This window comes from Ylistrum balloti, unplaced genomic scaffold (assembly GCF_031769215.1).
Source record: "Ylistrum balloti isolate Yb309-2 unplaced genomic scaffold, AGI_CSIRO_Ybal_v1 Utg370248, whole genome shotgun sequence".
Lineage (NCBI taxonomy): Eukaryota > Metazoa > Mollusca > Bivalvia > Pectinida > Pectinidae > Ylistrum > Ylistrum balloti.
The window spans coordinates 106,421-133,220 of NW_026782199.1; the positions used below are offsets into that span (position 1 = coordinate 106,421).

The 26,800-nt window shown below is 34.5% G+C and overlaps 1 protein-coding gene and 1 pseudogene across 1 annotated transcript; one reads left to right on the forward strand and one right to left on the reverse strand.

Moving 5' to 3' along the window:
- The first annotated feature begins 556 nt into the window (after positions 1–556).
- On the forward strand, positions 557–10,520 carry LOC132552429 (transcobalamin-2-like). Its single transcript, XM_060216599.1, has 10 exons — positions 557–608; positions 2,083–2,266; positions 2,469–2,702; positions 3,097–3,119; positions 5,019–5,098; positions 6,124–6,208; positions 6,500–6,595; positions 9,218–9,386; positions 10,016–10,134; positions 10,430–10,520. Exons 1-10 carry the CDS (start codon positions 557–559, stop codon positions 10,489–10,491), a joined length of 1,104 nt encoding a protein of 367 aa, XP_060072582.1. The 3' UTR covers positions 10,492–10,520.
- A 3,738-nt stretch (positions 10,521–14,258) lies between these two features.
- LOC132552430 (uncharacterized) lies at positions 14,259–26,184 on the reverse strand (annotated as a pseudogene).
- Positions 26,185–26,800: the final 616 nt, after the last annotated feature.

Genomic DNA, 26,800 nt, shown 5'->3' on the forward strand with positions numbered 1-26,800 from the left:
AACACTGTATTTTCTGGATTAGTATATTCATTCCTTTTACTACGGTAACACATTCTTGCTATTGTGATGTATTTGTTGCTTGTTTGCATGCCATGAAAAAGAACAAAATTTTAATAATTAATTTATTAATAATTATTTATCAATCAGTTAATAATATACAACACGTACATATTGCTTTATTTGATTTTTCATTAGAACATGCCGTTACGTATCACACGCAACATATACAATACAATATTGTACACACACACAAACACACACACACTCACACCACACACACACACACACACACACACACACACACACACACACCCTTCCTCACACTCACAATCGCACACACCCTCACACAAACATACACACACACCCTCACACAGGTGTTTCTTTCTCTACAAAGGAAACACTATTCTTAGATGTAAACTTATACGTCCTTATCACATCCAATCAGTTTATCAGAATAACTCCTCGTACACCTATACCATGCCTGGCTTCCTAATGTGATTAATCAACAATACAATTATGTTTTTGTAGTATACATTGTTTCTGTGAACAAGGAACTATGGAGGAGCAAGGGAAAGGGAAAAACGGCCAAATGGCCCCTACAGAGAAGGGTAAGGACGTCTGTGAAATTCTCTATATCTTAATGGGATAAAAATTGCAAATGAAAAAGTCATTTTCATTATATCCTGAAAGGGATTAGGGAGTTAAGTAATATTACAATATGTAAAGAACGTTAATCAATTAACACCCATCCGAACTGAATATTCCTGATCAAAGTATGAACATTTTTTGTAGAGGAAGAAAAACACGCCGTTCGATATATGGTTATCATTCTCGTGATTGTGGCAGTAGCCATTGCCATAGCTATAGCTATGATAGTCTATCTAGCATTTAACACGTAGCACCGAAAAATAGTGATTGGTTCGACCACCCTCCAGATCTATAGCAAGAATAATGTATTCTATGTTTACGTGTCAATTGTAATGCTAATACCTGTATCATTATTCTTTTGTTAATGCTCAGTGAACAAAAAAGAAAAGTTTGGTATCTGTTACATTTATATTGTTTTGTGATAAAAGAATTTAAACTCGTGCCTTATGTTAGACAGTGTATACATTACTTTTATCTGTCAAACTGCCTAAAACCATAATCTTGATACCAGAGATAAAACAAGTTGCAATTGAACTGTCGTGTGATGTAATAACAAAATTCACCTGTTAAGCAAGTATTGTGGATTGATGTCAATTCTGTGAAGGAACTAATGAAGTGTGCATTTAACTTTCTGTTAACACACAGAACAATATGCACGACTTCGCGTTTTTGAAGGTCTGCCCCACACAATTCCAGACGACGGTAACTTTACACCAGTTATTTCAAACGGTATATATATTCATATCTTTTCTTTCGGTAAACCAGATAATCAATGCATTTTTGACGATATTCAAAACATTCAGGCAGTATTAACATTGATTTATCTCAGATTTGTCAGTTAACGTATATTCAGTTATAAACATATTTTTTAAAACTAAAAAGAAACGTTTGTTTTCTTGATAATTTACATTGTTTTGTGATAAAAGAATTTAAACTCGTGCCTTATGTTAGACAGTGTATACATTAATTTTATCTGTCAAACTGGCTAAAACCATAGTCTTGATACCAGGGATAAAACAAGTTGGAATTAAACTGTCGTGTGATGTAATAACAAAATACAACTGTTAATAAAGTATTGCGGATTAATGTCAATTCTGTGAAGGAACTAATGAAGTGTGCAATATGCTCGATTTCGTTTTATGAAGGTCTGCCCCACACAATGCCTGACGATGGTACATCAGTCATTTCAAAAGCTTAATATATTAATATATTTTCTTTCGGTAAACTAGATAATCAATGCATTTTTGACGATTTTATTCAAAACATTCAGGCAATATTGATATTGTTTTATCTCAGATTTGTCAGTTAACATATATCCAGTTATAAAACGTATTTATAAAAATAGACTAACAACGTAATTTCTTTTTAGTAATAAAATGAATTTCAATCGATATTATTTCAATTTCTACGAATGGCTTGGATAATCGGCTGCAGTAACCAAGGAGTGTGTACAGGTATCGCTATCATCCACCCCTGAGTGGAACCCCTCTCGAATAGATACAGCAGAAGCCATTATAAGTGTGACTTTAGGATATCCGAAAGCATATGAAGAGTATCATTATGAGTACCAGACCAAGCTCTACAACATGAACATAGATCTCCTTGCTGCTTTAGGAAAGTACGTTTTTTTTCTCGCCGTTGGAAAATTATAAGGATGTTTATCTTTTGAATTTTAAGGTGATTTAACATTTCATAATACCGTATTACTATTTTCAATCCTGAAGTATTTTTATTGCATCAGCGAGTAAATGCAAGATAACTTTATTCTCTTATAAAAATCTCTTCTTAGTGAAGCAATATTACTCTTTGGTTATATGCAGTGATTCCGAGCTATCAAGTGTCACGTGGTCACGTGGAAAGTTGGCCCAATACATTAGCGGTATCGTTGTTTCTTCTCAACACGAGACCGCCACCTCATACTTTGGCCTTGGGAACCTGGTGGACATCCTTAAGAGACAGCTTCTTCTCTCATTGGATTACTTCCGCACCAACAGATTTGCTTTGTCATGGATGGCCATTGCCATGTATCAACATAACGAGACATTTGAAAGACAGTATATTTATGATAAGATATATTGATATAACCTCAAATGTGTGTGCAGCGATAAATCTATTATCTGTATCATTGCGGGCGAAATATCACACATGATGTAGTACATTATAAACTCGTACAGTGGGATAATTCCATTAAGAAATTAGCCTTTCATATAACAGTAGCAATGTTAATATAATTAGGTCTTTGACAGCCTTTATTATTTTTAATTACAGCCTTTATACCTAGGTCATTAAGCCTTACTATAACAGTAGGTCAATACAGCATATTATATAACATTATGTCATATTATAATCTTGAATACCTAATGTGTGTAGGTCAATCACAGCCTTAATATAACAGTAGGTCAATACAGCATAACAGCATAGGTCAATACAGCCTTAATATAACACTAGGTCAACACAGCCTTACTATAACAGTAGGTCAATACAGCCTTACAGTAGGTCAATACAGCCTTTATATAACAGTAGGTCAAACAGCCTTAATATAACAGTAGGTCAATACAGCCTTAATATAACAGTAGGTCATTACAGCCTTACTATAACAGTAGGTCAATACAGCAGTAGGTCAATACAGCCTTAATATAACAGTAGGTCAATACAGCCTTAATATAACAGTAGGTCAATACAGCCTTACTATACCAGTAGGTCAATACAGCCTTAATAAACAAGACCATTTCACTGGTAGGTCAACATAGCCTTAATATAACAGTAGGTCAATACAGCCTTACGATGACAGTAGGTCAATACAGCCTTACTATAACAGTAGGTCAATACAGCCTTACTATGACGGTATGTCAATACAGCTTTACTATAACGGTAGGTCAGTACAGCCTTAATACAACGGTAGGTCAATACAGCCTTACCATAATAGTAGGCCAATACAGCCTTTCTATAACAGTAGGTCAATACAGCCTTACTATAACAGTAGGTCAATACAGCCTTACTATAACAGTAGGTCAATACAGCCTTAATATAACAGTAGGTCAATACAGCCTTAATATAACAGTAGGTCAATACAGCCTTACTATAACAGTAGGTCAATACAGCCTTAATATAACAGTAGGTTAATACAGCCTTACTATACCAGTAGGTCAATACAGCCTTAATAAACAAGAATACAGCCTTAATATAACAGTAGGTCATTACGTCAATACAGCCTTAAGCCTTAATATAACAGTAGGTCAATACAGCCTTAATACAACAGCAGGTCAATACAGCCTTAATATAACAGTAGGTCAACACAGCCTTACTATAACAGTAGGTCAATACAGCCTTAATGCCATACTATCACAGTAGGTCAATACAGCCTTACTATAACAGTAGGTCAATACAGCCATTATATAACAGTAGGTCAATACAGCCTTAATATAACAGTAGGTCAATACAGCCTTAATATAACAGCAGGTCAATACAGCCTTACTATAAATTACAGCCATAGAGTTAATATAACAGTAGGTCAATACAGCCTTATATAACAGTAGGTCAATACAGCCTTAATATAACAGTAGGTCAATCACACTAATAGGTCAATACAGCCTTAATATAACAGTAGGTCAATACAGCCTTAATATAACAGTAGGTCAATACAGCCTTAATATAACAGTAGGTCAATACAGCCTTACTATAACAGTAGGTCAATACAGCCTTAATATAACAGCAGGTCAATACAGCCTTAATATAACAGTAGGTCAACACAGCCTTACTATAACAGTGTAATACAGCCTTAATATAACAGTAGGTCAATACAGCCTTATATAACAGTAGGTCAATACAGCCTTACTTATAACAGTAGGTCAATACAGCCTTAGGTCAATACAGCCTTATATAACAGTAGGTCAATACAGCCATTATATAACAGTAGGTCAATACAGCCTTAATATAACAGTAGGTCAATACAGCCTTAATATAACAGTAGGTCAATACAGCCTTAATATAACAGTAGGTCAACACAGCCTTAATATAACAGTAGGTCAATACAGCCTTACTATAACAGTAGGTCAATACAGCCATTATATAACAGTAGGTCAATACAGCCTTAATATAACAGTAGGTCAATACAGCCTTAATATAACAGCAGGTCAATACAGCCTTAATATAACAGCAGGTCAATACAGCCTTACTATAACACTCATCACAACAGAAGCTGAACATAGCCTCGATGTAACTCACCACAACAGTAGGTCAATACTTCTTCGTACAATAATTTATATATGTGCGTGGATTATTCGCAAAAGGTCACAAAGAGGTTAGGACCCAATCGGTTATTTAGGAATTGATGCAGTTTCATCGAACTTGATAATGGTGAATCGTTCGAGTTTTGGTTTTATTTGTGTGGCGTGAGATAATGAATGAAAACAATACACTCAATGAGTACTCGCTCGGGTTAGCTGCACAGGTAAAGTTGCAATAATCTGTGTGTATTACTGACACTGACTACACAGTTATAATCTACAAATGCAAAAACAACATACTTGACTTGTAAATTTTGAGACTGACACCATATGTTGTTATTATGGTGCATTATGCAAGCATTGCTGGTCTTACTCTCCGAAATTATGTATAGACTAGAAAAAAAATCCAACAGTTCAAAAAGAATACACAGAGTATCAAATACGTTCATGATTTAGAATAAGTACAGTTGTTTTTAAATAATGTGTCTTGGAGTCTTTATTAAAGGATAAGATCTCTATGAAATAACTGAAATCTACGTATTGTAGAGTATCTTTGATCCCATGTGTTACGTTTGGGTGCATAATCAAAACTGCTTAAGTCACATGCATAAAACTAGGGCAAAATATAAACAAAAGAAAAATTTACACCGAGAGTCCCGAAAAAAAGACAAGAATAAGACCATGTGTCTCGGAAGAGTAAGCGTCTCCTACTTCATCGACTACACCTGCCATGTAAAAACATAAGTCAATCCAAATAAGTAATGTCACGTTCTAAAATGAGAACAATGTTTACAAAAACGGAACAAACAGACAAACTAACGGGCATCAAACATTGCCAGCTTCATATCATACAGGGAAATATAATATTTCTCACTATTGCGACTATTAACGTTCCACATAATTTTCATCAACCACCGTCTTTTGAACCTTTGTATTACAAGTTTGTCAGTCAGTCGACGATTTCTTGCACGAAAATCGTGATGATGCGAACAGACCTTGAATATCTGATCAAATTTGACATTTAATACCGTAGGTTGGATATGCAGGAATATTGCTATGCAGAAATGCAAAATTCACAATAGGGAAATTGAAATCATCACAGCTTGATTGAAATATGTACATGTTGGTTTCGTTGTAGGTAAAGATCGGTATAAGCTGCTGATGTAGACGAGTCTGTCGTGTCTGATTTCCAACAAACTTACCTTCACTCAAATAACTGCGTAACATTATCTCATTTTCAATTTTGCAGGCTTTGATCGCTACCAAAAATGAAACATTTCGGCATGGTATTGTTAAGTCACAGATGGGAATTATCAGCAAACTCCAGGGGAAGAGTAAGTGTTAAATAAGGAGCAACAGTATATCTATACAAACAGGCAGAATTACGTCATTCTATTTTCGTTATTTCTCTGTATTGTAGGATAAATCTAAACACGTCGTTAAATGTTCTTTTTCCGGAGAAAAGGGAGGGGATGGGGTGAGGGTGGGATTTGGTTTGTTTGTAAATGTTTTAAATCCGAATAAATCAGTTTATCATTGACTGTAATAATGTTCTTCATATGATAATTTGTGCTCTCTGAAAATAATGATGTACATCCAAGACGAGAAATATATTTGTTTTATAGTTCCAGAGATCATGAAGAAAGGAGCTGCAGTATCACAAATTCTGCCTGCCCTTGCATATAACTCTTTCCTTGACATTAAGATTCACTCACCACTCCGTAAGTGTTATCAACAAGACAGCAGTGTGTCTACCACGTTTTATATTTTGATGTGAACGATGACATTCTCTTGACGGTTTATTGGTAGTTTCAAGTTAAAATGCTACACCAACAATTTCTAGCAATCCTTGTCTAAATACATAATTCATTTGCCTTTGAAAATGACAAAGATGATAGGCCGCAAGATGATATAACCTATGAAGCCCTCTCTTAATATATACTGAACAAAATAAGTTAAGGATCATAAACTTGAAACAGTGCAGTTTTACATACAAATAATAATATGATTATATTTTAAATTTTAATGACAGAACATTCATTTTAGTCTTTAATTACACAAAACAAATTCATTTGTGGTAATTGCTACCAAGAGCAGATAACCCTGAGTAACAGCACCCTTGAAATCAAAGTGTAAGAGGAAGTAGAGCAAGTTAATCATGTAGACAAGGAAAACTCATCAAACTGCAATTGGCAGTTTAATAGGCAGTATGACCTCCGTTGACATCAATAACTGCCCTGCAACGTCTGCACATGCTCCTTATTAGTCGTCGGTGGCTGATCTGTGGGATGCGCTGCCATTCCTCTTGCAGAGCAATCATAAGCTGTTGGCGGTTCTGTGGCGGATTAGGTCGAGCTGAAACCCGGCGTTGCAAGGTGTCCCAAGCATGCTCGATAGGGTTCAGATCAGGAGAACGACTTGGCCAGTCCATGCGAACGATTGCTTCACGTTGAAGATAGTCGTTGACCACACGAGCACGGTGAGGACGAGCATTATCATCCATCAGAATAAAATCATGGCCAACAACTCCTGCAATGGGCCTTACTAAAGGGTGTAGAATCTCGTCCCTGTATCGAACAGCTGTTAAAGATCCATTGTCTATGATGTAGAGGTCTGTATGGAAGTCAACACTGATCCCTGCCCAAACCATCACTGACCCACCACCAAAGCGATCATGCTGGACAACACAGCAGTCTGCATAGCGCTCTCCTTGGGTTCTCCATACCCTCCTCCTACCGTCATGGAAGTCAACACAAAACCTAAACTCATCTGTGAACATAACATTTCTCCAATGACGTAATTGCCAATTCAAATGATGAGTGGCCCATTGATGTCTGGATTGTCGATGACCTCTGGATAAAATTGGTCGGACTGCTGGTCTTCTAGCTCGTAAATTAGAGGCATGGAGTCTGTTTCTGATTGTCTGGGATGAAATCCTTAGATTTGTAGCACGCTGAAACTGAAGATTCAAGACAGGAGCACTCAAAAACCGCTGACGTCGTGCCGTGATGCAAATGAATCTGTCCTGTCGGGCTGTCGTACAGCGTGGTCGTCCAGATCTGGGGCGTTGACGGACGTTATTTGTCTGTTGATAGCGATTCCATAGCCTACTAATCACGCTCTGAGAAACATGAAGCTGTGCCGCCACATTTCGTTGAGTTTGACCAGCTTGAAGGAGCCCTATAGCTCGCGCGGCTTCCATATCATTTAAATGTCTTCGCATGATTAGTTTTTCAAGTTTTCGTTACAAATTGATTAAATGTTTCCAAATTCAACTTTTTTTAGCTTAGAAGTAACAGAATCAAAACCTGCAAGATTCCTCTGTAGTAATAGACCAGTCAGTTTTTCACACCACCATAGCTAACTAGAGCGGAACGGCAAGACCTTCAGATGCACGTGCTTTCACCTTTGACATGACTTTAGGTACATATTGGAGAAACTATGAGTGCAATTACCGGCAATACATGATTTGAATTTTTAAAGATATTATGGTCACAATTTATGATCCTTAACTTATTTTGTCCAGTATATACAAAGTATACATATGTCATAGTTATTTTTGGAATACAACTTTTAATTTAATTTTTAATCAAAATGAAGGAAAGAAATCGTTTTTGTTCTGTATCCTATCACCCTGACAAAAAAAAAAACCTTAGGTTTTCACACGAACACAAGAATGTTACTCACACATTTGTAATAGGAACTATGGTTGAAAACGGTTTGTGACCATAACATACATAATTTGAAATTTTACTCACTGATAAAAAATTAATTACCCAAATAAAAATGATGTCAGAGTATGTTAAGAATCTGTAAGAAGAAAAAAAGAGCTAAACATACAGGAACTTGAGGTTAGAATCAAAAGCATAAGTTACATAGTGGGTCTAATATTAGTATTCCACGTTTGATGTCATTACAGACATAGACAGTCGTACTACACAACCACCAAGAGCTCCTCCATTGGTTTTTAGAACTCCATCCACGACAATTGGGCCCCAACTAATAGGAGACACATATGTTTTATTGGAAAATATGAACGGGGTGACCTGTTTCGGGGTATGATTTCAGCCACAGAGACGGGATACAAATGTCCTTACACATCAGTTCAAGATATAAGGCTTTTCTGTTGTCAATGGCTACCACTTTCTATAACGCTGGGGTGTACTCCCAGAACAGAAAACACTTAACAGAGCATACTAGTCTGTTTACAGACTGATAGTGAAGACTTATGGACCCTTGTGTGCATGTGTCCATGAAACTATAACGGATTCATCTACTGAACAACTGAACAAAATAACGATTTAATATGTGTAATGAATTTATTTTGTCTTTGTTTTTTTCAGCCGGAGTGACGGTTACAGCAAACTGCACGCTCAACATCAAAATCGGAGTGGAAGACCCGATTCTGACGAACACCACGCGACAATGGAATCGCTCTTTGCTTGTATCATCAAACGCCACCCTTCTGGAGGCAATGGAAGCCCTCCAGAATGAACCTTCCTCCGACTTTAGGTACACTGAAAATAAAATAAATGACCTTAAACGTTAGGAATATTTATATCCTACATTTGAATTAAATTTCGTTTTAAATTGTTGAGTCCTGATTTTTTCAAATTAAAGAAAAAGATGTAAAGGATGTTTGTATCAAAATGTTGCAGTCTACAAAAGTGACATTCTGCAGTAAAATGTCCTTATAGACAATATCATTTCGACAATGCTTTATTCACTTGATTTAATTGTGTATGAAAAGTCTTCCTGGCAAATTGCCGCTCTAATCTATCTATGGTATTAAGTAGGTAATTAGTAAAACCTATTTAAATCCTCATTAATTAATACAACCAATCAACACCCAACTAATGGATGACATTTAGATCAAGAGTATCCAAGTGTTATTCTTTTCTTTTCCGTATTTTGTTTTTTCATTTCTATATTTCTGAAAGTGAATGGACAGATGATAGGCCATTTTCGTAGGCCAAGTGCGTATCTAGGTGCTCCTTTCCCTGGATCTGCCAATGAGGATTTACAAAATACGCTTTTGTCTTTCTTTATAGAATAAGTTTTCTTAACAGACACAGATATATCGTCCTGTATAAAAAATCAGAATCACATGGTAACAAATGATTGTGTGTTTGACTTTCCAGTTTTGTCACTGTGCCGACAAGTTTAGGCCCTGTGGTCATTACAGTCTGTGGAATACCAAGAAATGAGACCAATATGTACTGGAGGATTATGAAGGCTCCGGACATACCTCTCCAAACAGGTATATATATATGTGTGTATAGAAAAATTTAAATATACTTTAAATATAAACACTTTAATAAGATCCAAGTCATAATGCATATTTACTGTAGAACTGATTTCATATATATTAATAAAAAAAACCCACAAAAATATCGAATAATGAAAGTTATACTATTGCTATTTTCATCGCATTCCCTATGTCTGTATCTTGTGAATATGAAACACGATTTAGGTAGTCATTGATAATTCCAGATATGAACCACTCAACCGTAAAACACTCTGATTCTATTTATGTAAATTTGCTTTCATTTTAGGTATTGCAGACACAAACCCCCAAAACAACGACCACTACATCTTCAAGCTCACCTCGATCTAACGTCAATAGACCGTCAAATCAAGACCTGATGAAACCTTCCTTCTAGAGCTCAAAACTCTATATTCCAGTAGAAACAAATACTCTCAGATGATGAGTTGTTTTATGTCAGTACTTTTTATCTTTTGATGTGGCCTGTTCTTTGATATCTATTTCAAACTTAGAATACATCACATACGCTGTAAGATCATTATACACTTAACTCTTCGATTGCCGAATATCAATAAAATCTTTGTCAATGACATGTGTTCTAACCGACTATACAATGTGATGCTAGCTACTAACCTCGTATTATCTGACTGATTCATTATACAAAGTCTCAAATAACCTAAGCAAATTCAAACGATATCACACATTGTCACGGGGCATTGCACTGATGATTATATTTTTTCTGAATCATACATTGTATGCAGGATAATTGAAACACTTCTTAAACATAGGTTTTTTTACTTTTTGATTTTCAAAATATGCGGTAAATTCAATATTTTACTTTTTGTTGCTGTTTCTAATTCTGTTTTAATGTACAATTTCATTAAAAAATAAATAAACACCTCTTGCTATCCAGTAACAAATTCTGAAAACACAACGGATATTATCAGACACATTCGTTAAAATTGTACCACATCACACAATAAAGGTTTATCTTGCTACCACTGATTTCCTAGCGTCTGTTGAACTATACCGCAACATAACCTATAGTGAAAAAGTATTGTAAATTAACATATACCTTAAACTGCTATCTGTTGTTCATTGTACGTATTATTCTAAGCATCAAAATTTCTTTTGCTTTCATTCCAAAGTTACCATAGTGTTCGCATCAATGATAAAAGAACTTCCGTTAAGGGAATATTCATTCATTTTTTGTATTTTCGGAGAATGCATACTGGCCTATATAAAGAATCTGCCCGATTGGCATCGGTAGCAAACATGACAGGATTATAAGAAACCCATACATATCAAAGCATGCCGATTGCTCATACATCAATATGGATACTTATAAGATGTTTACTGTTCAGCCAGGATGGATTTCACCTATTTACCTTGTTTAATTATTCTTCGTCTTAAAGATCTGGACTTACGAATATCATTACCAACACTGCTTATTTTGAATTGATGCATTGTATCATTATATGTTTTGATAACATTGTTTTGTTTCAGATATATATTATTAAGTATATGATAAATAATAACAATATGTAGGGTATTTTTGGAAGTGGTGTTTGGTTGGGTTTGAATTTCAAGAAAAACAACACGTGACTATTATTTTCCACGTTTTTAATATGAGTTAGCGGAGTTGTTGATTGTCGGTTCACATTTATTTCATGACATTCTATGAATTTTGGCATTAAAAAATGGGATATAGAATGAAAACATTTTCAGTTTAAATTTTGTATCGATCTGGACTTTTGATTGAGTTAGCTTTATTACAATGCTCTAGCTAACCATTGATGTGATAGGGTTATTTATAATGTAATGCTACCTTGATGACGTCATCTAATGTTGTTAGTGTGATTGTTTAAATGGCCGATACCAAAATAAAGAAGGATGTATTTATAGTATTACCCAAACTCAGATTTCTTGTACGCTCTGTGATTCTCTATTCTATTCATTATTTAACATTTTTAATGTTTACTGTTAATTTTAAGACTTTACCTCAAAGTCTTTTAATTTGAAAAGAATTTAAAGCAAAATCTTATCCTTTACCAGTGTGTCTAACAAAACTACCTCTAAAGGCAACTTGGAAATCTAATCATGCCCTCGTAAATCTAATATACGGAGACGTGACAAAACCTCCAACTCCATGAAATATAGAGATAAGTCTTTCAACTTATCTTGTGTAACTGATAATCAGTATTCAGATGTCTGAAAAAGAGTTTTCTATAAAATAATTTTGAAATAAAAGTTAAATGAATGATTTATGTTTTAGTTGGATTTAATTGCTGCTAGATTAGTAACTGATCCCAAGGGATGAAATGCAATAAAGATAACCTTGTTATATTGAAAATGCATTGTGTTGCTAATATGGTTAGATTTATCCCCGAACAGTATGCAGTTGACATACCACTTAGGTAATCAGTCTGGGACAAACCCAATAGTAGTAAAATGTGAACTTTAATGCTTTAGTTTATTTCACAATAATAAAGGTCTTCGTAAGTTACACGATAGACGAGTAGAGCCAACGTTATAAACAAATTAGGTATAGATGTCTGAATGACATCAACACAAAGGAAGTAAATATTGACCAGAGACGAGAGATTTTAAAAAGAATTTTAAAATTGGTAATATGTTAATAACAGTTACCTTTGAAAGAAAGATATCTATCTATGAAGGAAATCCCACACATGCATTAAGCAAACTTTGAAAAGACCAAACACTGGCTAATCATGCTTCCTCATTAAAATCATTTAGATTGCCTATTAATGATTATGATTAATGATGCCTTATGTCTTGTTTAAGTTAGAAATTAATAAATAAGACTGATTTCGCCGAGGATTTGAAAAAAATTCGAAAGATCTCTAAGTTAAAGTTATATTCAATTATTAAAAAAGTCTGCTTGAGCACAAAAACTATGCTTGAGCACAAAATCTATGCTTGAACAAGAGAATGGTTTCATGAATACGGGCCCTGGTCTTATTCTTGTACTATTTTCAAGAGTCTCCTTGTAGATACTTCTTTTGCTCATACTTTGCCTTTTTTATTGAAATTGTGTTTGAATTACGATTTTGTTGCCATGTCGATATTTTCTTGATGTTTTCTTCAAGTGAGTTGAACGGCGGTATAGATATATGGTTGTGAACTTTACTGAAGCGTATTTCTGAGAAAAGAAGAAATATACAGAGGACGAACCACATCTTCGTCGAGGTAGGTGGTAAGATCTTCCCACAGACCATTAGGTTACCTATGGTAACTAACTGCGTCTCTCTATTGGCTGACTTGTTGTTTTTTTTTTTTTTTTTTTTTCATACGAGGCTGAATTAATGTAATAGTTTGCCAAGACAGGTCACAATGACCGTGCAAAGTCATTTCATTTCAATTTCAGATATATCAATGAAGTCTTGCCTTTGAATAATAAGAAATTTATTGATTGCGTCCATTGTATATATTGGGGCTCAATTGTCGTGGATGGAGTTCTAAAAACCAATGGAGGAGCTCTTGGTGGTTGTGTAGTACGACTGTCTATGTCTGTAATGACATCAAACGGGGAATACTAATATTAGACCCACTATGTAACTTATGCTTTTGATTCTAACCTCAAGTTCCTGTATGTTTAGCTCTTTTTTTCTTCTTACAGATTCTTAACATACTCTGACATCATTTTTATTTGGGTAATTAATTTTTTATCAGTGAGTAAAATTTCAAATTATGTATGTTATGGTCACAAACCGTTTTCAACCATAGTTCCTATTACAAATGTGTGAGTAACATTCTTGTGTTCGTGTGAAAACCTAAGGTTTTTTTGTCAGGGTGATAGGATACAGAACAAAAACGATTTCTTTCCTTCACTTTGATTAAAAATTAAATTAAAAGTTGTATTCCAAAAATAACTATGACATATGTATACTTTATATATATTAAGAGAGGCCTTCATCTTGCGTCCTATAATCTTTGTCATTTTCAAAGGCAAATGAATTATGTATTTAGACAAGGATTGCTAGATATTATTGGTGTAGCATTTTAACTTGAAACTACCAATAAACCGTCAAGAGAATGTCATCGTTCACATCAAAATATAAAACGTGGTAGACACACTGCTGTCTTGTTGATAACACTTACGGGATCTCAATGTCAATGAAAGAGCTATTTGCAAGGGCAGGCAGAATTTGTGATACTGCAGCTCCTTTCTTCATGATCTCTGGAACTATAAAACAAATATATTTCTCGTCTTGGATGTACATCATTATTTTCAGAGAGCACAAATTATCATATGAAGAACATTATTACAGTCAATGATAAACTGATTTATTCGGATTTAAAACATTTACAAACAAATCAAATCCCACCCTCACCCCATCCCCTCCCTTTTCTCCGGAAAAAGAACATTTAACGACGTGTTTAGATTTATCCTACAATACAGAGAAATAACGAAAATAGAATGTACACAAGACGTAATTCTGCCTGTTTGTATAGATATACTGTTGCTCCTTATTTAACACTTACTCTTCCCCTGGAGTTTGCTGATAATTCCCATCTGTGACTTAACAATACCATGCCGAAATGTTTCATTTTTGGTAGCGATCAAAGCCTGCAAAATTGAAAATGAGATAATGTTACGCAGTTATTTGAGTGAAGGTAAGTTTGTTGGAAATCAGACACGACAGACTCGTCTACATCAGCAGCTTATACCGATCTTTACCTACAACGAAACCAACATGTACATATTTCAATCAAGCTGTGATGATTTCAATTTCCCTATTGTGAATTTTGCATTTCTGCATAGCAATATTCCTGCATATCCAACCTATGGTATTAAATGTCAAATTTGATCAGATATTCAAGGTCTGTTCGCATCATCACGATTTTCGTGCAAGAAATCGTTGACTGACTGACAAACTTGTAATACAAAGGTTCAAAAGACGGTGGTTGATGAAAATTATGTGGAACGTTAATAGTCGCAATAGTGAGAAATATTATATTTCCTTGCATGATATGAAGCTGGCAATGTTTGATGCCCGTTAGTTTGTCTGTTTGTTCCGTTTTTGTATACATTGTTCTCATTTTAGAACGTGACATTACTTATTTGTAAATGATTGACTTATGTTTTAACATGGCAGGTGTAGTCGATGAAGTAGAAGACGCTTACTCTTCCGAGATACATGGTCTTATTCTTGTCTTTTTTCGGGACTCTCAGTGTAAATTTTTCTTTTGTTTATATTTTGCCCTAAATTTTTGTATGTGACTTAAGCAATTTTGATTATGCACCAAAACGTAACACATGAGATCAAAAATACTCTACAATATGTAGATTTCAGTTATTTCATAGATATCTTATCCTTTATTAAAAACAACTGTACTTATTCTAAATCATGAACGTATTTGATACTCTGTATATTCTTTTTGAACTGTTTTCTTTTCTTTCTTTTTTTTTTCTAGTCTATACATAATTTCGGAGAGTAAGACCAGCAATGCTTGCAAAATGCACCATAATAACAACATATGGTGTCAGTCTTAAAATTTACAAGTCAAGTATGTTGTTTTTGCATTTGTAGATTATAACTGTGTAGTCAGTGTCAGTAATACACACAGATTATTGCAACTTTACCTGTGCAGATAACCCGAGCGAGTACTCATTGAGTGTATTGTTTTCATTCATTATCTCACGCCACACAACATCGGCTGCGGCCTGGGCTGCATATCTTGAAGTCTTGGTGTTGAGGCAGGTGCACGCCATCGTTATCATTGAGGCTTCATCTAAAAAAACCAAAACTCGAACGATTAACCATTATCAAGTTCAATGAAACTGCATTAATTCCTAATTAACCGATCTTTGTGACCTTTTGCGAATATTAATATAAATAATATTATACTAAGAAGCAGTATTGACCTACTGTTGTGGTGAGTTACATCGAGGCTATATTCAGCTTCTGTTATGATGAGTATTATAGTAAGGCTGTATTGACCTACTGTTATAGTAAGGCATTAAGGCTGTATTGACCTACAATTATATTAAGGCTGTATTGACCTACTGTTATATTAAGGCTATGTTGACCTACCAGTGAAATGGTCTTGTTTATTTAGGCTGTATTGACCTACTGGTATAGTAAGGCTGTATTGACCTACTGTTATAGTAACGCTGTATTGACCTACTGTTATATTAAGGCTGTATTGACCTACTGTTATAGTAAGGCTGTATTGACCTACTGTTATAGTAAGGCTGTATTGACCTACTGTTATATTAAGGCATTAAGTCTGTATTGACCTACTGGTATATTAAGGCTGTATTGACCTACCGTTATAGTAAAGCTGTATTGACATACCGTCATAGTAAGGCTGTATTGACCTACTGTTATAGTAAGGTTGTATTGACCAACTGTTATATTAAGGCTGTAATGGCCTACCAGTGTGATAGTAAGGCTGTATTGACCTACTGCTATATTAAGGCTGTATTGACCTACTGTTATATTAAGGCTGTATTGACCTACTGTTATAGTAACGCTGTATTGACCTACTGTTATAGTAAGGCTGTATTTACCTACCGTTATAGTAAGGCTGTATTGACCTACTGTTATATTAAGGCTGTATTGACCTACTGTTATAGTATTAAGGCTGTATTGACCTACTGTTATAGTAAGGCTGTATTGACCTACTGTTATATTAAGGCTGTATTGACCTACTGTTATATTAAGGCTGTATTGACCTACTGTTATATTAAGGCTGTATTGACCTACTGTTATAGTATGGCTGTATTGACCTACTGTTATAGTAAGGCTGTAATGACCTACTGTTATATTAAGGCTGTATTCTTGTTTATTAAGGCTGTATTGACCTACTGTTATATTAAGGCTGTATTGACCTACTGTTATATTAAGGCTGTATTGACCTACTGTTATATTAAGGCTGTATTGACCTACTGTTATATAATGGCTGTATTGACCTACTGTTATAGTAAGGCTGTATTGACCTACTGTTATCGTAAGGCTGTATTGACCTACTGTTATAGTAAGGCTGTATTGACCTACTGTTATAGTAAGGCTGTATTGACCTATCGTTATAGTAAGGCTGTATTGACCTACTGGTATAGTAAAGCTGTATTGACCTACTGTTATAGTAAGGCTGTATTGACATGCTGCTATAGTAAGGCTGTATTGACCTACTGTGATATTAAGGCTGTATTGACCTACTGGTATAGTAAGGCTGTATTGACCTACTGTTATAGTAACGCTGTATTGACCTACTGTTATATTAAGGCTGTGTTGACCTACCAGTGTGATGGTCTTGTTTATTAAGGCTGTATTGACCTACTGTTATAGTAAGGCTGTATTGATCTACTGTTATAGTAAGGCTGTATTGACCTATCGTTATAGTAAGGCTGTATTGACCTACCTTTATAGTAAGGCTGTATTGACCTACCGTTATAGTAAGGCTGTATTGACCTACCGTTATAGTAAGGCTTTATTGACCTACTGTTATATTAAGGCTGTATTGACGCACTGTTATAGTAAGGCTGTATTGACATACTGTTATATTAAGCTGTATTGACCTACTGTTATATAAAGGCTGTATTGACCTACCATTGTGATGGTCTTGTTTATTGAGGCTGTATTTACCTAATGCAGTAATGAGTATTATATAGAGGATGTATTGACATGCTGTTATGATGAGTGTTATATTGAGGGTGTACTGACATCATGTGTGATATTTCGGATGCAATGATACAGCGATCACGTAATAGATTTATCGCACACGTGCACACATATTTGAGGTTATATCAGATATGATTATAATATGACATAATATCATAAATATGCAAATTGTAAAGAGGTTTTTGAAATAGGTAAACTGTAATTAAAAATAAAAAGGTCAGTCAAAGAAGTCGTAATTTCCAAAACATTGCTAATATTCATGAAAGGCTAATTTCTTAATGGAATTATCCCACTGTACGATTCGTAATTACCTATCCCATAGGTATAATCGCCCGGATGTGCTGTCAATATATCTTCAAACTGTCTTTCAAATGTCTCGTTATGTTGATTCATGGCAATGGCCATCCATGACAAAGCAAATCTGTTGATGCGGAAGTAATCCAATGAGAGAAGAAGCTGTCTCTTAAGGATGTCCACCAGGTTCCAAAAGGCCAAAGTATGAGGTGGCGGTCTCGTGTTGACAAGAAACAACGGTACCGCTAATGTATTGGGCCAACTTTCCACGTGACCACGTGACACTTGATAGCTCGGAATCACTGCATATAACCAAAGAGTAATATTGCTTCACTAAGAAGAGAGTTTTATAAGAGAATAAAGTTATCTTGCATTTACTCGCTGATGCAATAAAAATACTTCAGGATTGAAAATAGTAATACGGTATTATGAAATGTTAAATCACCTTAAAATTCAAAAGATAAACATCCTTATAATTTTCCAACGGCGAGAAAAAAAACGTACTTTCCTAAAGCAGCAAGGAGATCTATGTTCATGTTGTAGAGCTTGGCCGGGTACTTATAATGATACTCTTCATATGCTTTCGGATATCCTAAAGTCACACCTATAATGGCTTCTGCTGTATCTATTCGATAGGGGCTCCACTCAGGGGTGGATGACAGCGATACCTGTACACACTCCTTGGTTACTGCAGCCGATTATCCAAGCCATTCGTAGAAATTGAAATAATATCGATTGAAATTCATTTTATTACTAAAAAGAAATTACGTTGTTAGTCTATTTTTTAAATACGTTTATAACTGGATATATGTTAACTGACAAATCTGAGATAAAACAATATCAATATTGCCTGAATGTTTTGAATAAAATCGTCAAAAATGCATTGATTATCTGGTTTTACCGAAAGAAAATATATTAATATATTTACCTTTGAAATGACTGATGTATCATCGTCAGGCATTGTGTGGGGCAGACCTTCAAAAATGCGAAGTCGAGCATATTGTTCTGTGTGTTAACAGAAAGTTAAATGCACACTTCATTAGTTCCTTCACAGAATTGACATTAATCCGCAATACTTTATTAACAGTTGTATTTTGTTATTACATCACACGACAGTTTAATTCCAACTTGTTTTATCCCTGGTATCAAGACTATGGTTTTAGCCAGTTTGACAGATAAAATTAATGTATACACTGTCTAACATAAGGCACGAGTTTAAATTCTTTTATCACAAAACAATGTAAATTATCAAGAAAACAAACGTTTCTTTTTAGTTTTAAAAAATATGTTTATAACTGAATATACGTTAACTGACAAATCTGAGATAAAGCAGTGTTAATACTGCCTGAATGTTTTGAATAATATCGTCAAAAATGCATTGATTATCTGGTTTACCGAAAGAAAAGATATGAATATATATACCGTTTGAAATAACTGGTGTAAAGTTACCGTCGTCTGGAATTGTGTGGGGCAGACCTTCAAAAACGCGAAGTCGTGCATATTGTTCTGTGTGTTAACAGAAAGTTAAATGCACACTTCATTAGTTCCTTCACAGAATTGACATCAATCCAAAATACTTGATTAACAGGTGAATTTTGTTATTACATCACACGACAGTTCAATTGCAACTTGTTTTATCTCTGGTATCAAGATTATGGTTTTAGGCATTTTGACAGATAAAAGTAATGTATACACTGTCTAACATAAGGCACGAGTTTAAATTCTTTTATCACAAAACAATGTAAATGTAACAGATACCAAACTTTTCTTTTTTGTTCACTGAGCATTAACAAAAGAATAATGATACAGGTATTAGCATTACGATTGACACGTAAACATAGAATACATTATTCTTGCTATAGATCTGGAGGGTGGTCGAACTAATCACTATTTTTCGATGCTACGGCGTCTTACCTGCTAGATATACTATCATAGCTATAGCTGTGGCAGTAGCAGGAGAATAATAGCCATATTTCGAACGGCGTGTTTTTCTCCCTCTAAAAAAACGTTCATACTTGGATCAGGAATATTCAGTTCAGATAGGTGTTAATTGATTAACGTTCTTTAGATATTGTAACATTATCTGTTTATAAAATCTTTCATTTGGGAGTCATTGTTTTTTCACAATTATGATGGTTATAACATATCTGTGAGTATATATGTATCTTAACTCCCTAATCCCCTTTATGATATAATGAAAATGAACTTTTTCATTTGCAATTTTTATCCCATTAAGATATAGAGAATTTCACAGCCGTCCTTACCCTTCTCTGTAGGGGCCATTTGGCCGTTTTTCACTTTCCCTTGCTTCTCCATAGTTCCTTGTTCACAGAAACAATGTATACTACAAAAACATAATTGTATTGTTGATTAATCAAATTAGGAAGCCAGGCATAGTATAGGTGTACGAGGAGTTATTCTGATAAACTGATTGGATGTGATAAGGACGTATAAGTTTACATCTAAGAATAGTGTTTCCTTTGTAGAGAAAGAAACACCTCAATAGTAAGCAATGACATTATACGTTTTGTTATTCTGCAACATGATAGCGTCCATTTACATTTTATAACACACAGATCCAAACTAAATGGTGCAGACTGGCTTCATTAATTTATTCGCTCTATCTAACGTCTTCGTCTTAAAAACACAAGAAGAAAATAGAAATATCGTGGACATAGCCATTATCAAAATTCAAATTAAATAAAACTAGGGCAAAATATCAAAGAAAAAATACACGAAGACTCTTTTTGGGGCAAAAACGTGGGGGGAGTAAAATCAACATGATACTCGCCATGTTAGTCAATCTTGATCAACCCAAGTAATGCCACGTTCCCAAATGAGAACAAGGTATACAACAAAGAAACCAACAGGCAAAATAACGAGTATCAAACAAGCCCAGCATTATATTGCACAAAGAAGTAGAATTGTTCTCAATGAGATCACCATGACGACCGTAAACTTCCCCAGAATTTTCGTCAATCTGTACACTTTGAACATTGTGCTATGAATCTGTCCGTCACTTGACATCTTGCATGAAAATCTAAATCATCACGCTTATCACACAGCTTGGTGAAAAGTTGTCCATGCTGATTTCGTCCAATTCCTGCTGAGTTGCAGGTATAGTATTGTTCATGACCGCAGCTTATCTGTCCTCCAAAAAAGTCACTCAATACCAAGCCTTACACAATTCTTTATTTCATTATTCATATTATTCCTTGACTGAAATAATAATACAATTTAAAATGGAACATTTTTTGTATTAGCCAGTACTTCCAATTTTGTGATTTATTAATTGTTTTGATTAATCTGGAACAGAATCTGCATTACCAACCTTAAACTTTCGTAACGTAACTTTATACATGTTGATTTATATGGAAATAGATGTTGGTGTGTGTGTGTGCGTGCGTGCGTGCGTGCGTGCGTGCGTGTCATGGTGACATTATCTAACGCATTCGAGATCAGAAATAGTAGTAGCTATAGTGAAAATATAATGACTGGAAGAAAAGTCTAGCCATGATACTCCAAGGAAGATAGGCATGTAAATACATTTAATGTAATTACTTACACTTTAATCTATCTGAAATGCTGTGTACACCTTATATACTTTCCTCAACTACAAATATAATTATAATAAGTAAGGACTATTACTTTGCAATACATTCAAAATAAAGAAGTAGGTATAAAGTCCTTCCGATTTGTTTAAATCCTCATATAGATAGGATAGTAATTGCAACATCTTGGGTATTTCAAAGGTTCTATTTAGTCAACTTCATCATAGAACTATTTATCATTTGGCTTGTTGGCGATAAATATATGGTTGTGTGTATTTTGTTATTATTTTTTTTTACCTATTTTGATTTGTTCACATTATTGTCGTCAAATTTGAAATAAGAATTAAAGAAGATGTAAAATCGCTTAAAATTAAGAAAAATAGCCTCTGGTTCTCTTATTTTAGTAATTTTTGCATTCCAAAGTGTAGGAGTATGGGGAAAGTAATATAGCTTTGCGGTTATTTGTGAACATTTTTCAATACGTTTAGCCTTTCAGTAATTTCAATACTTTGATTATATATTTAAAATGCATGACTGATTGCTGGCAAGATTCCCTAGAGATACACTGCATACAGACCACAATAGCTCAGAAGTGTTACGTCATCCTAAGAAGTATATAATGATTTTCTATCAATTGAATGCCTGAATCCTAGACGTCCAAACGTAGAATTGTGGTTTGTACATTGACTAAAATATGTTTAATTGTTCCTGTCTTCATGATTCTTAATTTCTTATTTATTTAATTACCTTTAACTTTTAACTGGACTGTCAGCACTACATGAATACTATTTGCAAATCCCGAACATAAACTGTAAGTCGATTTGAATTAGAATTACTTTCTGGATCTACAAAAAATTCCTTCTATTTTGATAAAGCAATTTGTTTGTTAACAATAAAATACAAAACACATGGTTTAAAATGCTTATAAATGTACATAGATGTCTCATCTGAAAGAAGTTTATTTACTACATGGTTTAAAGAATAAGTTACATGATTTATCTGCCAGCAGAGTTCGGAGTAGATTTAGAACTTCTGTAGAACAATTTTAACGTTTTTTTTTATATATATCATGTTGTTTTTTTTTATTATTATTATTTTCGTGATCTCCTATCGTTGATCTCTTCGATTGATATGCCCATGGATAAACAAGCTGTTAAAAGTGGCGCAATTGTACCGCATTCGTCTTTCACATATCCTTCCGGGCTTCGATTCCCGGAACGGACGTGAGAAGGTAAGGGTCACCTGCCCGACTACGTAGTTTTCCCCGGGTACTCCGGTTTCCTCTCACAATAAGACCCCTCGCGCGCGCTTACATCAGTGCCAACAAGTGTGGTTAGTTGAAAGATAAAACATAACCTGTTTCGCAATAGTTGCAAAATAAATAAAGTTAATATTACATATTTTTTTTTCATATTTTACTCCGTCTCTTGATATCGTTTATAGTTTTCTGCTTTCTAATCGAAGACATTCTGTATAAATATCTACATTATGTCTACTTATAGAAATAAAAGATTGTATTTACAGCTTGAAGTTCTATGTTATTCGTAAACTTTCTGTAACAATAAAGACAGTTTAGTCGGATTAGAGTGGAGAGAACGTTTTAACTCTTTTTAAAGAGTTTCGTCGTTGTGAAAGATAATCTTTTCTGGTTTGCTGGAAACGGAATACCATTAAGTAATTATACGAGTTTTATGTTCGCCTCTTAATTATTTTCATTATCGATGGCCCGTAAGTACCTTCTTGTATGTGTCTTACCCCTTCTTTCACAACATAGCATCCTTCTAAGCCGAATAGGATTCCATGATATTAATATCAGTTGTAAAAAGGCACCGAGAGGTCATTTATCAGTAATATATATATATAAAGAAAATTGTTAAAAAACACACAAGAAAAAGTTAAGCTAGCATATTGCATTATATATATACATGTATAACCCAATGATGAATAATGTAAAAGTGTTACTGTTTGGTTAAAAACATCATCTGCCCGCAGATAAAACATTGCTTCCCTGCCGACATTTCCATGCAGCACGTGTTTCATTTCCTCCCTGTTCCATCCTAGTTGTCTCCCGTTTGTTTATGCCATCGACAGACGAACAATGGGGAAATTTATGTTATTGTACAACACATAGGAATCGATGTCATTTGATAAAATAAAGCCCCATAGACTATAAAGAAAAACAACCAATGTTTCACTGACCTCTTTCTGAGAACTTCTAAAAGAAACCGGCAAGAACTGAACTTCCAATCATACCAAACCGGACAAGTGAACCTTGTCATCATTACTAGATTTTCGTTACATTGTTGTTTATTAGATAATGCTAGTTTTAATTCAGGAAGTGTGTTTGATTTTGATAGAATATATAAATAATTTATAGTCCGGTTGAAAGGAAATATAAAGGTTTCTTAACCCTCAAAATTTCTTTGACGCCCTTGCTAAGTATGATACCTTGAGGAAAATCAACTTTCAAATTCCCCTTCAATTGAGGCCATATATATCGCAGTTACGGGTCTATAGGTGTCATTTTGTGTCTTAAGGTAAAACTGGATGTTAGGGGAGAAGTTTGGATCTAAGAATTAAAAGCAAAAAAAAAAATAATAATAAACAGAACATTCGAGATATAAGCTGACATTTAAAAATAAAAAATGAGATCTAGATCGCATTTCGAATATCGGCTGATTTGTGATGGCATCTGATAAAGTTAGTTACAGTTTCAGCTCCATATGTTAATAAGTCTGGTATTTAACTCCTTCCTCTTTAGAGAGTTATCTCTCTTTGACAATAAAGACGGCTCTGAATGAGGAAAAAAAGAAGTTTTCAACTGTTTGGTAAGAGTTTCCGTGTGATTGACAAACTTATTCTCTGCTTCGCTGGAAATAGAATGCCATGAATTAATTTTATGATTTTCATGTTTGGCCCTGAATGAAGAATCTAATGTTTTCTTTCACAAAATAACTGTCTTTTACGTTACTAAACAATGGTCGAATTAGGATTGAGAAAAACTGGATAATTGATCAAAGAATTAAATCCAATGTCTTATACTGTAGGAGAAAAAAAATGCTTAATATCAACCAAAAAAATACACTTAGCCAAATACTTTGACATATCTTGAGAGTCTGCGTCATATAAACTGCTGCAACAGATTATTTTTTGTGCAAAAATAGTTTTTTTAAGTATACATTAGTGTGTCCATTTTGTTTTTTAACATTCTGAGTCACTGCTGTTCTTGGTCATCGTCACACTTGTCTTATTGTATGTTAATGTATCTAGCAAGCCAAATTTGAAGATGTTTTATCAGATTATATGAACTATTACATAACAGAATATAGCTGGCACAGTGACCATAAGATTGGTACAATGACCATAAGATTGGCACAATGACCATAACATTGGCACAATGACCATAACATTGGCACAATGACCATAACATTGGCACAATGACAATAAGACTGGTACGATGACCATAAGATTTGTACAATGACCATAAGATTGGTACGATGACCATAACATTGGCACAATGACAATAAGATTGGCACAATGACAATAAGATTGGCACAATGACCATAACATTGGCACAATGACAATAAGATTGGCACAATGACAATAAGATTGGCACAATGACCATAAGACTGGCACAATGACAATAAGATTGGTACAATGACCATAAGATTTGTACAATGACCATAAGATTGGCACAATGACCATAAGATTGGCACAATGACCATAACATTGGCACAATGACCATAACATTGGCACAATGACAATAAGATTGGCACAATGACAATAAGATTGGCACAATGACCATAACATTGGCACAATGACAATAAGATTGGTACGATGACCATAAGATTGGTACGATGACCATAACATTGGCACAATGACAATAAGATTGGCACAATGACAATAAGATTGGCACAATGACAATAAGATTGGCACAATGACCATAACATTGGCACAATGACAATAAGATTGGCACAATGACAATAAGATTGGCACAATGACCATAAGATTGGTGACAATAAATTGGCACAATGACAATAAGATTGGCACAATGACCATAACATTGGCACAATGACAATAAGATTGGCACAATGACAATAAGATTGGCACAATGACCATAACATTGGCACAATGACAATAAGATTGGCACAATGACAATAAGATTGGCACAATGACCATAAGACTGGCACAATGACAATAAGATTGGTACAATGACCATAAGATTTGTACAATGACCATAAGATTGGCACAATGACCATAAGACTGGCACAATGACAATAAGATTGGTACAATGACCATAAGATTTGTACAATGAGCATAAGATTTGTACAATGACCATAAGACTGGTACAATGACCATAACATTGGCACAATGACCATAACATTGGCACAATGACAATAAGATTGGTACAATGACCATAAGATTTGTACAATGACCATAAGATTTGTACAATGACCATAAGATTGGTACAATGACCATAAGATTTGTACAATGACCATTTGTACAATGACCATAAGACTGGTACAATGACAATAAGAATGTATACCCATCTTTAAAGATATCCTGTTAGATTATTAGTACTAAGTGGCGACTGTTTTGCCGTGTGTCTTGGAAGATGAACGAAATATCTATACTAAAACTTCCTTAGACCTCTGTACCCATGACGATGTTAATAACGATTGTCACCTAAATATATTTTATGACATAGTCGAACTTGATCATGCTTATTGACATAATTACATAAAATTATGATAAAATTACTATCAACAAAGACAATGAATTGCCATAAAACAGATCCTGGATTTCCAAGTACGACAGCGCACTCCAGCAGTCGAAAGTATTTGAACAGAAAACAAAGGGTTAAGTAAACACTCTCTTTCAAGAAGTAAGGGAGCTGTATCTTGTCACCAGTTGATTTTGTTCCGCTGTACATACATATATCAAATAGCACAGAGAATGTATTCGATAGAAGATTAGAAGATAGTGTTGTTAATGCCAATGGTGCTTTTGCCTGTATGTTTGTTAAGATTTAACATCACTTGTTTAAAGCTGAGGTGGCTTCGCTATCTCTAGAAGGTTATTGTCTTACGTTTTCAATCTGTACGAGAAAATGAGGAACGTAAAGTATATATATGAAACAACGGACACAGTAAAACCAGGAAACAA